This window comes from Scyliorhinus torazame, chromosome 19 (assembly GCF_047496885.1).
Source record: "Scyliorhinus torazame isolate Kashiwa2021f chromosome 19, sScyTor2.1, whole genome shotgun sequence".
NCBI lineage: Eukaryota > Metazoa > Chordata > Chondrichthyes > Carcharhiniformes > Scyliorhinidae > Scyliorhinus > Scyliorhinus torazame.
The window spans coordinates 47,774,932-47,791,860 of NC_092725.1; the positions used below are offsets into that span (position 1 = coordinate 47,774,932).

General features: G+C 46.6%; 1 protein-coding gene across 3 annotated transcripts in view; it reads right to left on the reverse strand.

Annotated features, from left to right (window-relative positions):
• The window catches only part of dgki (diacylglycerol kinase, iota), a 558,727-nt gene that overhangs the window by 280,351 nt on the left and 261,447 nt on the right, over positions 1-16,929 (reverse strand). For all 3 annotated transcript variants that reach the window (XM_072484255.1, XM_072484256.1, XM_072484254.1), the window contains exon 13: positions 11,199-11,312. In XM_072484255.1, the coding sequence (XP_072340356.1) occupies positions 11,199-11,312 (114 nt within the window). The remainder of the gene's footprint in view (positions 1-11,198; positions 11,313-16,929) is intronic.

Genomic DNA, 16,929 nt, shown 5'->3' on the forward strand with positions numbered 1-16,929 from the left:
AAAGCCAGGGTTCACTGCATGACTAAGGAAATTGGGATTGAAAAAACCCAGAAAATTATGATGAATGTCAGCATCGTTAATCATGTCGAAATTCAACAAAGAAAGTGCAGCGAAGAATTGGAAAAGCAAATAAGTGGGCAAAGCGAGTGAGAATAGATGGGGTGAGTAACAAAGAAAGGATATAAAATGGAGAAGGCGTTGTTGGATTTGGTTCTGTGGAATGAGATGGGTCAAGTGGCATTAGGGGAGCATTTAGAGGCTAGTGATCAGAGCATAAGGTATAGGAAAAGGACAAGGAACAATACAGGGTAAAAATAAATTGGGGCAGGGTCAATTTCAGTGGGGAATGGATCTTGCCTAGGTAATTTTACAGGCAAAATTGTCAATGAGCAATGGGCCGCCTTTAAGGAGGAAATGGATTATGTACAATTGACCCACTGGTGAAAGATCGCAGGCACGAAACATTAACTCTGTTTTTCTTATCGTGAATGTTGCCAAACATGCTGAGTGTTTCCCGCATTTTCTGTTTGAATGTTACAATAGAGATGAAAGGCTTCAGTTGTTAACTAATGGGTTCAGAGACATTGCAATTAGTTGTCTCATTTATGTTAAGTATCCATTAATTGACACTGATAAGTAAAGGGGCTTCAGGTGGCCTCTGTTAGGTGATGTGTAGTTAGAGTTTTGTGCAAAGTCTGTTGGAATGAAATAAATGTGCGTTCGTGAAGAAGGAACAGAACTTTAGACTCTTCATATCACAGCAACTAAAACATCTAACACTTAGTAGCAGAGGATGGTTGCTGTGTAAATGTGAAGGGTTGAAAGATACAACTTTTCCAGATCAAACCAAGGAGTGAGTGAGAAAAGAAAAAAAAAAGGGGATATATGGCTGAAACGAGGATAAAGATGGCTGGATATAACTATCCTCCCTTATTTTCTGAAAGGGAATTGCACGACCAATGGAGAAGTGCAGTAGTTATGTGGACTAAGGTAACTGCTTTGGGAAAGAGAAAACAAGGTACGGCATTGGCTCTTTCTCTACCATATAGCAGTAAAATCCGAAACAATGTGCTTTCTGAGCTGGAATTGGAAGAGTTAGACTCAGAAGAAGGTCGGGAGACTTTATTACATTATATGGATAAGATTTATAAGTAAGTTAACTTGTTAAGTGCGTATGAAGCATGGTCGGATTTTGATAAGTTCTGGGAAATGGAGGATATCTCCATGGAAGTCTATATAATGGAATATGGCAGACTATATAAAAGACTGCAGAAACACAACCTGGAATTTCCACAGTTTGTGTTGGCCTTTAAATTACTTGACTGTGCTAGAGTGAGCAACATGGATAGGCTCCTGGTTTTGACAGGACTTCAGTTTACTGATAAGGATACCTTATTCGAACAGATGACAAAAGCTTTACAAAGGTTTCTGGGGAAACATTCGATTCCAATGGCTCTGATGACCCAAATAGGTCAGCTTGCAATAAGGCAGAATATGGAAGATACACTACTAACAGGACAACAAAATCGTATGGCTACGAACAGGGCTCAGACTATAGAAGGAGACCGAGACGAGGAAATTATGAAGACAGAAACACAGTTAGAACCTACAATAGGAAGATGAACCCCAGAAATGCACGGGGCATGATAAATCGATGTTTTCGATGTGACTCTCAATACCATTATGCCTTCAACTGTCCAACTCGTTATGATAGAATGTTTGAAGCGACACATGACACGGAAGAGTCAGAAGAGGAAAAAGATACTGACCAAAAAGAAGGCACTGTCCTATTGACAAGCAGTTTTATGCCGGTAATAAAGAACAAAGAAAATTACAGCACAGGAACAGGCCCTTCGGCCCTCCCAGCCTGCGCCGACCCAGTTCCTTTATCTAAACCTGTCGCCTATTTTCCAAGGATCTACTTCCCTTTGTTCCCCGCTCGTTCATATATCTGTCTAGATGCATCTTAAATGATGCTATTGTGCCCGCCTCTACACCTCCGCTGGCAAAGCGTTCCAGGCACCCACCACCCTCTGCGTAAAAAACTTTCCACGCACATCTCCCTTAAACTATCCTCATCTCACCTTGAAATCGTGACCCCTTGTAATTGACACCCCCACTCTTGGAAAAAGCTTGTTGCTATCCACCCTGTCCATACCTCGCATAATTTTGTAGACCTCAATCAGGTCCCCTCTCAACCTCCGTCTTTCCAACGAAAACAATCATAATCTACTCAACCTTTCTTCATAGCTAGAACCCTCCATACCAGGCAACATCCTGGTGCACCTCCTCTCTAAAGCATCCACATCTTTCTGGAAATGTGGCGACCAGATCTGCACGCAGTATTCCAAATGTGGCCTAATGAGAGTGTTGGTTGCAGAATCCTTCAACTGTGCTGTATTGGACAGTGGCTGCACATCTACTGTGTGTGGAATTGACTGGTTAAAATGTTATCTGGACGCCTTGAATGCTGAAAATCGTAACAAGGTTAAGGAATTTGAAAGTTCCACAAGCTTCAGGTTTGGGGATGATAATACTCTGAAGTCGCTAAAAAGAGTGGTGATCCCTTGCAATATTGCCGGAGTGAATCATTTCATTAGCATGGATGTTGTAGCAAGTGAGATACTTTTGCTTCTGAGCAGACCGTCAATGAAGAAAGCACACATGAAACTGGATATGGAACAGGGTAAGGCAACAGTTTTTGGAAAGACGGTGGACTTACAATTTATACAGTCGGGACACTATTGTATTCCATTACTGACAAATAATATTTCAAGTCGAGTGGTTAAGGATGTGTTAATGGCAGTTGAAAATGGGACTTTAGCTGATAAAAAGCTTGTGGTATTAAAACTGCATAGGCAATTTGCACATCCGTCTCCTCGGAGGCTGAAAAATTTATTAAAGGATGCAGGGGTAATTCTGGATCAAATCGTGGAAAAATGGATAGGGACAGGAATGGGTCCACCGGCAAAATTCCTTATGGACAATCGGGGAGAATTTGCTAATGATGAGTTTAGGGAGATGTGTGAAAACGTGAATATCAGAATTATGAATACGGCTGCAGAAAGCCCATTTAGTAATGGTGTCTGAGAAAGAAATCATGCTGTCATCGATGACATGCTTCAGAAAACTTTGGCAGATCGACCAAATTGCAGGCTAAATTCAGCTTTAGCATGGGTAGTACATGCAAAGAATTCATTGCAGATGGTTGGGGCTATAGTCCTTATCAATTAGTGTTTGATAGTTTGATTAGTGAAATCCTAAAATTCCATCCATTTTGGATGACCAGCCTCCAGCTTGGGAGGGGACTACAATTAGCTCTGGTTTTGCTGAACATTTAAATGCATTACATAGCAGTAGAAAAGGTTTTTTGGAAGCAGAAGTCTCTGAAAGCATTCGTAGAGTTTTAAGACATAATGTACGGCCATCAAATTCCGTTTTTCAGCAAGGAGGCATGATATACTGTAAGAGAGACAATTATAATGAATGGAAAGGCCCAGGGAAGATCATAGGCATAGATGGCAAAACAATTATTTTGCAACATGGTAATCAAACTGTTAGGGTACATTCATCAAGGATAATGGGTACAGATTACAAATTTTCAAATTTAGACCGAGCAGACAGACATGACGAGGAACCAGAGTCATCTGGTACACATATGTTCCAGAACTATGAGGACCAGTTAACTGATATAGACAGGGTTTCTATAGAGGAACACAACACATCTGATGAATTAGAACAGGCCATTTTTCCGAAAGGGCAATTGCCAAAAGTTGGTACAAAAGTGACATACTTGCCTGAAGGATCTAGTCAATGGAAGGATGCAACTGTTATTAGTAGAGCAGGGAAGACCACTGGAAAGTATAAACATTGGTTGAATGTACAGCATTCAGGGGAAGGAGTCAAGACAATGGATTGGGAAAAAAATGGAGGGCACAGAAACGTAGTGCCAGTTCAGATAGTACATCGGATATTGAACAGGCCCGCAGGAAAAGGTCGAGAACTATTGAAAGGACATCCCACAACAGAAGGGAAAGATCAAGCAGTAGAAGTACAGAACGAGATACCAGGCGGGAGAGGAGACGTAGTTTATCAAGATCTCGGAACATGAGTAAGACTACAAATACTAATAGGAGTAGAAGCCCACATGCACGTGAGATTTTGGTGGCTTCAAATAAATTAGATGAAAAAGTTATCAAAGATGCTAAACAGCAAGAATTGCATAGTTGGAGTGAATTTGGGGTGTACACGGAAGTGCCGGATAGGGGACAAAGAGCTCTATCCCACAGATGGATTTGCACTTCCGGATGGAACTTATAAGGCAAAGGCCAGGCTTGTGGCAAGGAATTTGAAGAAAACTTAGAAGATCAGGATTTAAGGGTAGATTCACCTACAGCAGGAAAGGTTATTTTGAACATCTTCTTGGCTCTATTAGCCACAAAGGCACTGGAATGCAAATCTATAGATATAAAAGCTGCCTTTTTGCAGGGGCATCAGCTCCAGAGAGACATTTTTCTCCGTCCTCCTAAAGAAGCAGCTAACACAGAAGGGGTACTCTGGAAGTTGAACAAATGTGTATATGGATTAAATGATGCATCTAGAGTCTGGTATTTTTCGGTAAGGTCAGTTTTGTTAAAGTTAGGCTGTTGCCAGTTGAAAGCAGATCCGGCAATGTTTTACTGGCACTATAAAGGAAATCTTTCTGGCATCTTTATGATGCATGTCGATGATATTTTGTGGGGTGGGACTAGTGATTTTGAAGCTGTTGTAATCTCTGTTTTGAGGAAAGAATTCAGGGTTGGAAGTCAGGCTTCCGGTGCATTTAAACATATTGGACTGGAAATTGGACAGACTAAGTTCGGGGCAACTTTACGTCAGCAACCTTATTTGGAAAGCATCACCCCAATAGCAATTAGTCGTGACCAAGTTTCACAAAAAGATGCAAAGATAGAAAAAGAGTAACTGCGAAGTTTAATTGGGCAACTGAACTGTTTAGGTAGACAAACTAGACCAGACGTGAGTTTTGATGTCTTAGAGTTGAGTACAAAAATGAATGATCCCAATGTGGAAGACATAATAAGAGCAAATAAAGCGTTGGCCAAACTAAAAATGCAGGAGTGTGTTTTGAAGTTCCCGGATTTAGGTGACCGTAGGCACTTGAAACTCATAACTTATAGTGATGCGTCCTATGCAAATTTATGTGATGGGGTTTCAAGCGCAGGAGTTTTATAATTTTCCTTTTGGGAATAGAGGAGGGGTCAGAGGTAGGTTCTTTATGCAAAGAGTGGTGAGGCCGCGGAATGCCCTACCTGCAACAGTAGTGAACTCACCAACATTGAGAGCATTTAAAAGTTTATTGGATAAGCATATGGATGCTAATGGCTAGTGTAGGTTAGATGGCTTTTGTTTTTTGACTTCCCATGTCGGTGCAACATCGTGGGCCGAAGGGCCTGTACTGCGCTGTATCGTTCTATGTTCTAATGGTAAATGTCCGTTTGTGTGGGAAATAAAGAAAATAAGGAGAGTGGTAAAAAGCACTTTGGCTGCTGAGACGTTAAGCCTTGTAGAGGCGGTAGATATAGCCTTTTATATAAGTCAGATATTAACAGAAATGTTGGGATTAGGGGATTTGGGTAATATACCTATTGACTGTCACATTGACAATAAATTCCTGTGGGAAAATGTGCACTTTACAAAAAGTGTAAATGAAAAGAGGTTATGGATAGACATCGCAAGTTTGAAGCAGATGTTGGACGGAGGGGAAATAACAAAAATTAAATGGGTCGACAGTAGCTATCAAATGTCAGTCTGTATTACGAAAAGAGGGGCGAGTTCACAGAAACTTTTGGATATTGTTAATGAAGGGCACTCGTTTCTGTGACTGTTTTTTTTCTTTCTCGTCCAAACAAAAAAAAAGGGGGGGATCATGTGTGTGTTTTTGAGTTTCTTGAAATTTTGTTTTCACCTAATTATTATTTTTTTCTCCAAGGAAGGGGAGACTTAAGTAATGGGTTCAGAGACATTGCAATTAGTTGTCTCATTTATGTTAAGTATCCATTAATTGACACTGTTATGTAAAGAGGCGTCAGGTGGCCTCTGTCAGGTGATGTGTAGTTAGAGTTTTGTGCAAAGTCTGTTGGAATTAAATAAATGTGTGTTGGTGAAAAGGGAACAGAACTTTAGACTCTTCATATCACAGTTACTAAAACGTCTAACATCAGTGACATACATCGTACATAGAACATACAGTGCAGAAGGAGGCATTCGGCCCATCAAGTCTGCACCGACCCACTTAAGCCCTCACTTCTCCCTATCCCCATAACTCAATAACCCCTCCTATCCTTTTTGGACACTAAGGGCAATTTAGCATGGCCAATTCACCTAACCTGCACGTCTTTGGACTGTGGGAGGAAACCGGAGCACTTGGAGGAAACCAACGCAGACACGGGGAGAACGTGTAGACTCCACAACAATGACCCAGCGGGGAATCGAATCTGGGACCCTGGAGCTGTGAAGCAACAGTGCTAGCCACGTGAGCTACCGTGCTGCCCGCAGAGAGAAGCTGGAGAAGTTGGGATTATTATGCTTGGAGTGGAGAAAGTTAAGGGGAGGTTTAATGGCATTGTTCAAAATAATGAAGGGCTTTGAGAGAGTATATAGGAGGAGGAGGCAAGAGGGTCAATAACCAGAGTTAAGGTATGTCAAAGATTCCAGGGAGGAATGAGGAGATTTGTTTTATGTATTGAGTTGTTCTGATCTCGGATGCATTGACTAAAAGATAGAGGAAGCAGATTCAAGGTCAACATTCAAAAGAGAATTAGGCATGTACTTGTGAAAGTGAATTTTGCAGGGATATGGGAAAAGAGCAAGGGACCAAACTCTTACAATGAGCCAACACAGAGACAATGGGCTGAATGGCCTCCTACTGTGTTGCTTGATTTTCTGATTACCTCACAGGCAAACTAAAACTGAAGCGTGTTCTCAGCTCCTCTCCTCAAGATAATGATCCAAGCTGGAAATGACTAAATGGCCAAGGACGGGTATAGTCTTTGCAACGTTCACTGGTTCCACTTATTCTATAAGGAGGATGACATTAACCATCAGCCATCACCACAGGCATCAATTGTAAAGAAATCATGGGCTGGATTCTCCGCTTCGCATCCCGATGCTGGCAGGGCGATCGCGAACGGACGGGAGAATCCAGTGTTGGGAAAAAAATGGGTGCCAATCCGTTCCCGAAGCTCTGGTCCCGTGCTGGCATCGGGTTGAGGTTTGCATTCAGTGCTAGCGGGAGGATGCAAATGGGTCATTTAAGGCCCATTTGCATCCTATTAATGGACTGGGCACTATATCCTTCACCCTGTGTGATTCCCAGGGCCACTGGGTCAGGAATCACATAGGTGAGAATTGGTGCAGGCCCTAACAATTGTGTACCTGACACGGTGGAGCTTGTGGAGGGCCAAGGAGCGTCTTTAAGGGAGTTGCCCCCAACATCCATCACAGGGCCACCCTTCTCCCCACAATGCAAAAGCAGCCCACCACACCCCCACCCGACCTCCCCCACTGCCTCCACTTAAAGATCCCACCAGAGACCCTCGAATTAAAGAGACCCCTATCTGAGTTGGTTTCACTGCTGAAGACTTCAATGCCACTCAAGCATGAAGAGGGATGAATGGAAAGCACTTAACTCTGTTTGGTGTGGTCCAGGAGCTGTCAATCAAAGTTTGATGTTTATTAGCATTGGGGTTAGTTTTACTCTGACTACTTCAAATTCATTCAAGCGTGAAGGGAGATGAATGGAACAATGCTGACAGCTGGGGAGTGTGGAAGCTGTCAATCACTGCCTATTTAAATCTATATCAAAGAGAAATGAATGAATGGCTTGCAAATCAAAGATCTGAGGCGGTTCAGACCCAACTGACTGGTTTTATCTCCACAGGAATTGACAGCTGCTGTTTCCTCTGCCTGAGCCAGCAGATGTATTGCCCAGGAGAGTTTTAAGGCAGTGATTTTTTTTTCACTGCCTCTATCTGGACTGCTCTCCAACTTCCAGACAGGGCCTCTCTTCTTGCGGGATGTTTCTTTTCTGGGGGGGTCTCTATTTTATTAGAGTGTCTCTGGTGGGGTCTCTTTAATTAGAATGTCTCTGGTGCGGGTCTCTTTAAATAGGGGGTCTCTTTAATTAGAAGCTCTCTGGCAGGTCTCTTTAATTAGAGGGTGTCTCGGAAGGTCTCTTTAATTAGAGGGTCTCTGCTGGGGAATCAGGTCACACCCGTCCTGGGTGGGGAAGGCCCAGAAAATCCCAAGGGAGGGTGTTGAATTGCGCTGCGTGGAGGGAACAGTTGCCGGACCTCGTATCGTGCTGCCCACTCAAAATGGCGGATATATAACGGGTTCCCTAGGAAATCCCTCGCATTCAAGGTAGCACAGTTGGCAGCACAGCACAGTGGTTAGCACAGTTGCTTCACAGCTCCAGGATCCCAGGCTCGATTCCCGGCTTGGGTCGCTGTCTGTGTGGAGTCTGCACGTTCACCCTGTGTCTGCGTGGGTTTCCTCCGGGTGCTCCGGTTTCCTCCCACGGTCCAAGGATGTGCAGGTTAGGTGGATTGGCCATGCTAAATTGCCCGGTGTCCAAAAGGTTTACGTGGTGTTACTGGGTCACGGGGATAGGGTGGAGACATGGGCTTAAGTAGGGTGCTCTTTCCAGGAGCTGGTGCAGGCTCGATGGGTCGAATGGCCTCCTTCGCACTGTGAATTCTATGATCTATGGGCTGGATGCTCTGCAACCCCGAGCCGCAGTCGCGGCCGGCACGGGGGCGGAGAATCCACTTTCACGCTGTAATCCGGTCCGGCTCCGGTCCGGCGAGTCTCCGGACCCCGAAAATCGGCCTGACCGCGGAATACGCTGCGCGGCCGGGGGCCCATTGCCAGAGGCCCGCCCAGCAATCCTCCGTTCCGGGCGGCGTGGAACTAACCACCTATTGCCGGTTGGGATGCTGGCCTGGCTGTTGCGGACTCAGTCTGCGACCGCCCTGGTGGGGGACGGGGGGGGATCGGACACCGGGGCGGGCCTTGTAGGTGGCCGGGGATTAGGTCAGCGCGTTTTCAGGCTTGGGTGCGTGGCCGATTGAGGGGGTTTCCTTTCCCTGTGTTGCTCCGCAGTCCGGGTCCGCCATGGAGCTCGGCGCCGCCTCTGGAAGCCGCCGTACTGCGCATGCCCGGACTCCAAACCGGAAGTGCAGCTAAAGCTGCAAGATTCACTCCAGGTCCCTGCTAGCCCACTGAAGGGCATTGAATTAGTTCAACCTTTTTATAGGAATTTCGGGAGTAAAAGTCCACCGTTTTTATGCTGGCGTGGGGACATAGTCTCATTTTGGGAGAATCCAGCCCATGATCTATAATCCTTGCTATTAAAAGTTTTGCATGATAAGGATTGGGAATCGCTCCTGATTGCGCTCCCAGCGTAAATAGGACTTTTTGACTGGAATTCCCCGGCTTTTCGCTGACGGCGGGATTCTCTGGTCCCACAGGCAGCGCTCCCCCGCCCATGAGTTTGCCAGGGGTGGCCAGAATGGGAAATCCCATTGGCTGGTGACGGGAACAGAGAATCCCGCTGCGAGGGAGGGCATGCCACCCAGGAAAACGTGGCAAACGGACCAGAGAATCCCGCCCTTGGAGTGTGATTTCCGACCCCGCCCAGCGCTGGGATTGTTCGGTCACACGGACTTTTAGCTGGCCTGCTCAATCTCCTGTGAGGGATCTTGCCAGAGCAGGGCCGGAAGGTCTCAGTGTTGGTTCTTAAACCATTTGTTGGCCCCGTTCAACTTTGAACTTTATTAAATATAGCCATGGAGATGGAATTGGTCGGGTGTTTGGTCATTCTGTCTTCCCCGATCTCACTTAGTGTCTCAAAATATTGAATGTAGCTGATCTTTGACCTTTAATCCACCTTCCCAGCCCTTAAACTCCAAAATCACACAGTTCTCTGAGGTGGAGAATTCCAACGATTCATAAGTGAAGGAATTCTCCTTTGTCTCAGTCCTAAATATGGGGCAGGATTCTCCGCGAACGAGGAGTGACGTGAACCACTCCGGCATCGGGCCGCCCCGGAGCTGCGGAATCCTCCGCACCTTCAGGGGCTAGGCCAGCGCCGGAGTCTTTGGCGCCGTGCCAGCCGGCGCGGAAGGGCTTGGTGCCACGCCAACCGGCACTGAAGGGCCTCCGCCGGCCAATGCGAGTTGGCATATGCGCGGGAGCGCCAGCATGTGCTGGCATCAACCCAGAGCATGCGCAGGGGGGGTTCTTCTCCGCACCGGCCAAGGCAGAGGTTGACAGCAGCCGGTGCGGAGGGAAAGAGTGCCCCCACGGCACAGGCCCGCCCGCGGATCGGCCACCGTGGAGGCACCCCCCCCCCGGGGCCAGATCCCCCGAGGACTCTGCAGGCTGCCCGTGGTGCCAGGTCCCGCCCATAAGGACCTGTTATGATTTACGCCGAAAACGGCGGCCACTCGGCCCATCGCGGGCCGAAGAGCGCCCTACTCAGGCCCACTCCCCAGTCCCCCCCACTCCATAACCTAACCTGCACATCCCTGCATACGAAGGGGAAATTTAGCATGGCTAATCCACCTAACTCGCACATCTTTGGACTGTGGGAGGAAACCGGGGCACCCGGAGGAAACCCACACAGACACAGCAAGAGCGTACAAACTCCACACAGACAGCGACCCAAGGCTGGAATTGCACCTAGGTCCCTGGCGCTGTGAGGCAACAGCACTAACCACTGTGCCACCCCTCTTCTGGAGCAAGTATATCCTTTTTTAGGTACGGGGATCAAAACTGCACAGTGCTCCAAATGCTCTGTACAAGTGTAAAAGGGCTACATAATTACCCCTCCACCTCTGGTTTTGTCCTCTAACTCTTTAGATTTTCCCCCTTCGAATATTTAGACAATTTCCTTTTGGAATCATTATTAAATCTGCATCCACCAATCTTGCAGGCAATCCTAGATAATAACAACTGGTGAGAGTCACATCATGAGGCGCTTCCTGGTCCATGTTATCATTGTTGACCCCCTTCACCTCCTTCCATCTGACAGGCCACCTGACATGTTCCCATCCTCCGTCTTTTAGGCGCCATTCCATACCCACCCTTGAGGGTGTACCTGTGGAGGGGAGGGGACTGCCGAATGGTGTACCTACCCCTCCCCAGTTGAGCGTCCGGGCCAGATCATTCCCTGTCCCCAGTGGAAGCACTGCGACCGGAGGTTGGGGATTGAGCTGCAGTTCGTCCAGCAAGGAAAGAATCCAGCCCACCTGGACAGAAATAAAAGGAACATTACTGAACAGCCTGATTAAAAAAACAAACACATTCAGCCTCAAGTAACTATCACCTTCATTCTCATCAAGTTAGAAAACTTATTTGCGTGTGGAGAATGAGGCTGACATCATTATAGTTTCTAGTTAAAGCCATGTTCATATTTGACATATTATTCTTTCATCAACAGGAATAAGCGAAACTGGAAGTGTTAAATGCTAAAAAGGGGAAACATTTTCCATTGTGCGTGCACCTCCATTAGTCTCCACCCAGTCCGCAATGGATCTGGGCCTATTTATAAACTTGAGCCTAATTTGGTATCAATTTGTACTGAATTGAATTTGGCTGAGCTGGTTAACAGTCTGAATGGCTATTCATGTCCCTACACAAAATGGAGGCTTGGGACAATACAGAGAATGTTTTATGTTGTTTTTTCAAGGAGCGTCCCAGACAAAGGGCTGCAGCAGGCTGTCGATGTTCATCCTGGGAAAGTTTATGAGATGAACATTCCCAGAAGTGCCACCATCCTCCTTGATAGAGAGGATCCTTTCATGCGCAGGTTTGGAGGAGGGTAGTACGTCCGGTCTACATGGGCGGATTCTAGCGGAGGACTCTGTTTCGATGGAGAGGGTGAAAGCCAGGTGGGAGGAGGAGCATGGGGTCCATGTTGGAGGATGAGGGTTGGAGTGAAGCCCTTCGTAGGGTGAACGCCACATCCTCGAGTGCGAGGCTGAGCTTGATCCAGCTTAAGGTAGTGTTCAGGTCACACCTGACCAGAGCTAGAACGTGTTGCTTCTTTGCAGGGGACAGGTGCAAGCGCTCTTGGAGGGGGCCAGCTAACCATTCGCACACGTTTTGGTGCTGTCTCAAACGGAGCTTCTGCGTCTCCTATTCAACCATGTTGGTGATTCTCAACATCGAGATTGAACCGCTCGTAGCCATATTCGGGGTATCGGACTTGCCGGAGCTGCAGACGGGTGCAGGGGTGGATGTTCTTCCGTTCGTTTCGCTGATCGCTCAGAGGCGAGTCCTGCTGGGCTGGAGGCTGGCAATTTGGCTTGGCTAGGTGACTTAATGAAATCTCTACACCTGGAAAAGGTGTGCACCGTGACGGGGTCAATTTAACGATTCTACTGGAGATGGCAGCCGTTTCTAGTCTACTTCAAGGAGTTGGTCACTGTCAGCTACTGGGGGGAGGGGGTGTGGGCAGTGGGTTTGGGCGGGGGGGGGGGGGGAGAGAGGCACTTGTTCCTACCAAGTGTGGAGGGCTGGCTCTGTGAATCTGGCTAATTGGTTTCTTGTATTGTTTTACTGCTCTTCCTATATTTCACTTTTTGTATTTTAGAAACTAAAAATGGTTAATAAAAATATTTTTAAAACATATGTTCTCACTGGGAGCGGATGCTAATGAACACAGCTCCCTTGGTGATTTTCTACCACTGGGTGGAGTGGGGGGGACCTCTCAGTCGCCTGACAGGAGAGAAAACGGATACCGCGCCACATCAGGAGGGATTAGGGCAGATAGCCAAAAGCTTGCTCAGAGGCAGGTTTTAAGTTGCAGCTTCGGCACAGAGAGATGGAGAGGTTTTGAGAGGAAATGTAAGAGCTTAGGGCCTAAACCCTCAAGACACAACCACCAATGGTGCAGCGATTAAAATCAGGGCTATTTGGTGGTAGTGTATTGTAGATCACCCAAGGAGTCCAGGTTGCTGTGGCAACATGCACTTTTACATGTATGATGTAGTCTGGAACTATGGATAGTGATGGTATAAAATAAGGGATAAAATTCTTAAAGGGGTGCAGGAGCAGACGGACCTCGTTGTATATGTATATAGTTCATTGGAGGTGGCAGGGCAGGTGGAGAGAGCAGGTAATAAAGTATACAGTTAATACAGAATACAGTATTCTGAGCTTCATTAAAAGGGATAGAGAGTACAAGAGCTAGGAGGTTATGCTGAACTACAAGACGCTAGTTAGACCTCAGCTGGAGTATTGTGTACAGCTCTGGGCACCACACTATAGGAAGGTTGTGAACGCATTGGAGAGAGTGCAGAAGAGGTTTACAAGAATGGTTCCAAGGATGAGAAACTTCAGTTACGAGGATAGATTGGAAAAGATTTCATAGAGATGTTCAAAATAATGAGGGGGCTGGACAGGGTCGAGAGGGAAAAACTGTTTCCTAATGCTGCCTTTTGTAAAAGGATCAGGAATGAGAAAACACAGATTTAAAATGATTTGCCAAAGATATAGGGTGGATGTCAGAGGTAGGTTCTTTACCCAGAGAGTAGTAGGGGCATGGAATGCACTGCCTGTGGAAGTAGTTGAGTCGGAAACATTAGGGACCTTCAAGCAGCTATTGGATAGGTACATGGATTATGGTAAAATGATATAGTGTAGATTTATTTGTTCTTAAGGGCAGCACGGTAGCATTGTGGATAGCACAATTGCTTCACAGCTCCAGGGTCCCAGGTTCGATTCCGGCTTGGGTCACTGTCTGTGCGGAGTCTGCACATCCTCCCCGTGTCTGCGTGGGTTTCCTCCGGGTGCTCCGGTTTCCTCCCACAGTCCAAAGATGTGCAGGTTAGGTGGATTGGCCGTGATAAATTGCGCTTAGTGTCCAAAATTACCCTTAGTGTTGGGTGGAGGTGTTGACTTTGGGTAGGGTGCTCTTTCCAAGAGCCGGCGCAGACTCAATGGGCCGAATGGCATTCTTCTGCACTGTAAATTCAATGATAATCGATGATTAATCTAGGACAGAGGTTCGGCACAACATCGTGGGCCGAAGGGCCTGTTCTGTGCTGTATTTTTCTATGTTCTATGTTCTAAAGAATCAAATGTGATGTGAGAAAAAAAACGAGTGGTTTGGGCCAAGAATGCACTGCCTGGAAGTGTGGTGGAGGCAGCTTCAATTGAGGCATTCAAAATGGCAGTAGATGATTATTTGAATAGAAACAATGTACAGGGAAAAGGCAGGAGGATGGCACTAAGTCATAACGCTCGCTTGGAGAGCCAGTACAGATACGATGGGCCAAATGGCCTCCTTCTGTACCATTACAATTCTATGATTTTGTGATGAAAAAGGCTCCAACTTTCTTTCCATTCCATGTCCTGACCAGGAATCTCTCCCACTCTTACTGCCAGCTATTGGTGTGCGTTGGAAGGATTTGCAAGTTGACACTCAAACTGTTAAGTCTGCACCTTCCAAACCTGCTCGGAGCAGGGACCCAGCCACTGCACCACAAGACCCTTACCTTGCGTGTTTGAGAAGCTAGAATTAGAGGAGCGCGGATATCTCAGAGGATTGTGGGTCAGGAGGAGATTACATAGATAGGGGGCTGGATTCTCCGCCAGCGGGCTACTCCGTTTCGCCGGCAGCCCAGGGGTTTCCCGACGGCGTGGGGCTGCCTCAGATTGGGAAACCCCATTGACCAGCCGGCGTAATGGAGCATCCCGCCGACGGGCTGAAACAGAAATGTGGCGGGGCGGAGAATCCAGCCCAGGGGGGGCCGAGGCCATGGAGGGATTTGAAAGCAAGGTTAAGAGTTTTATAATCAAGGCCTTGCCTGACAGAGAGCCAATGGAGGTCAGCAAGCACAGGGCTGATAGGGGAACAGGATTTGGTGCAAGTTAAAACACAGGAAGTTGGATAGAATGTGGGAGACATGTCCGGAGAGTGTGGAATAGTCAAGTTTGGAGGTCACGGCGTGTGATGGCTTCAATGGGAAATTCCATTGACAAGTGGGAAGTCGAGAAGACAGAATCCCGCCACCAGTGAGAAACACTGGGCTGGAGACCAGGAAGATCCAGCACAAACTAAAGAGAGAGCTAAGAAGAGCCAGGAGAGGACATGAGACGTCTTTGGCAGGTAGGATCAAGGATAACCCTAAAGCTTTCGATAGGTATGTCAGGAATAAAAGAATGACTAGGGTAAGAGTAGGGCCAGTCAAGGACAGCAGTGGGAAGTTGTGCTTGGAGTCCGAGGAGATAGGAGAGATGCTAAATGAATATTTTTCGTCAGTATTCACACAGGAAAAAGGCAATGTTGTTGAGGAGAGTACTGAGATTCAGGCTACTAGACTAGAAGGGCTTGAGGTTCATAAGGAGGAGGTGTTAGCAATTCTGGAAAGTGTGAAAATAGATAAGTCCCCTAGGCCGGATGGGATTTATCCTAGGATTCTCTGGGAAGCTAGGGAGGGGATTGCTGAGCCTTTGGCTTTGATCTTTAAGTCATCTTTGTCTACAGGAATAGTGCAGAAGACTGGAGGATAGCAAATGTTGTCCCCTTGTTCAAGAAGGGGAGTAGAGACAACCCAGGTAACTATAGACCAGTGAGTCTTACTTCTGTTGTGGGCAAAATCTTGGAAAGGTTTATAAGAGATAGGATGTATAATCACCTGGAAAGGAATAATTTGATTAGAGATAGCCAACACGGTTTTGTGAAGGGCAGGTCGTGCCTCACAAACCTTATTGAGTTCTTTGAGAAGGTGACCAAACAGGTGGATGAGGGTAAAGCAGTTGATGTGGTATATATGGATTTCAGTAAAGCGTTTGATAAAGTTCCCCACGGTAGGCTACTACAGAAAATACGTAGGCATGGGATTCAGGGTGATTTAGCAGTTTGGATCAGAAATTGGCTAGCTGGAAGAAGACAAAGGGTGGTGGTTGATGGGAAATGTTCAGACTGGAGTCCAGTTACTAGTGGTGTACCACAAGGATCTGTTCTGGGGCCACTGCTGTTTGTCATTTTTATAAATGACCTGGAGGAGGGCGTAGAAGGATGGGTGAGTAAATTTGCAGATGACACTAAAGTCGGTGGAGTTGTGGACAGTGCAGAAAGATGTTACAAGTTACAGAGGGACATAGATAAGCTGCAGCGCTGGGCTGAGAGGTGGCAAATGGAGTTTAATGCAGAAAAGTGTGAGGTGATTCATTTTGGAAGGAATAACAGGAAGACAGAGTACTGGGCTAATGGTAAGATTCTTGGCAGTGTGGATGAGCAGAGAGATCTCGGTGTCCATGTACATAGATCCCTGAAAGTTGCCACCCAGGTTGAGAGGGTTGTTAAGAAGGCGTACGGTGTGTTAGCTTTTATTGGTAGAGGGATTGAGTTTCGGAGCCATGAGGTCATGTTGCAGCTGTACAAAACTCTGGTGCGGCCGCATTTGGAGTATTGCGTGCAATTCTGGTCGCCGTATTATAGGAAGGATGTGGAAGCATTGGAAAGGGTGCAGAGGAGATTTACCAGAATGTTGCCTGGTATGGAGGGAAGATCTTATGAGGGAAGGCTGAGGGACTTGAGGCTGTTTTCGTTGGAGAGAAGAAGGTTAAGAGGTGACTTAATTGAGGCATACAAGATGATCAGAGAATTAGATAGGGTGGACAGTGAGAGCCTTTTTCCTCGGATGGTGATGTCTAGCACGAGGGGACATAGCTTTAAATTGAGGGGAGATAGATATAAGACAGATGTCAGAAGTAGGTTCTTTACTCAGAGAGTAGTAAGGGTGTGGAATGCCCTGCCTGCAACAGTAGTGGACCCGCCAACACTAAGGGCATTCAAATGGTCATTGGATGGACATATGGACGATAAGGGAATAGTGTAGATGGGCTTTAGATTGG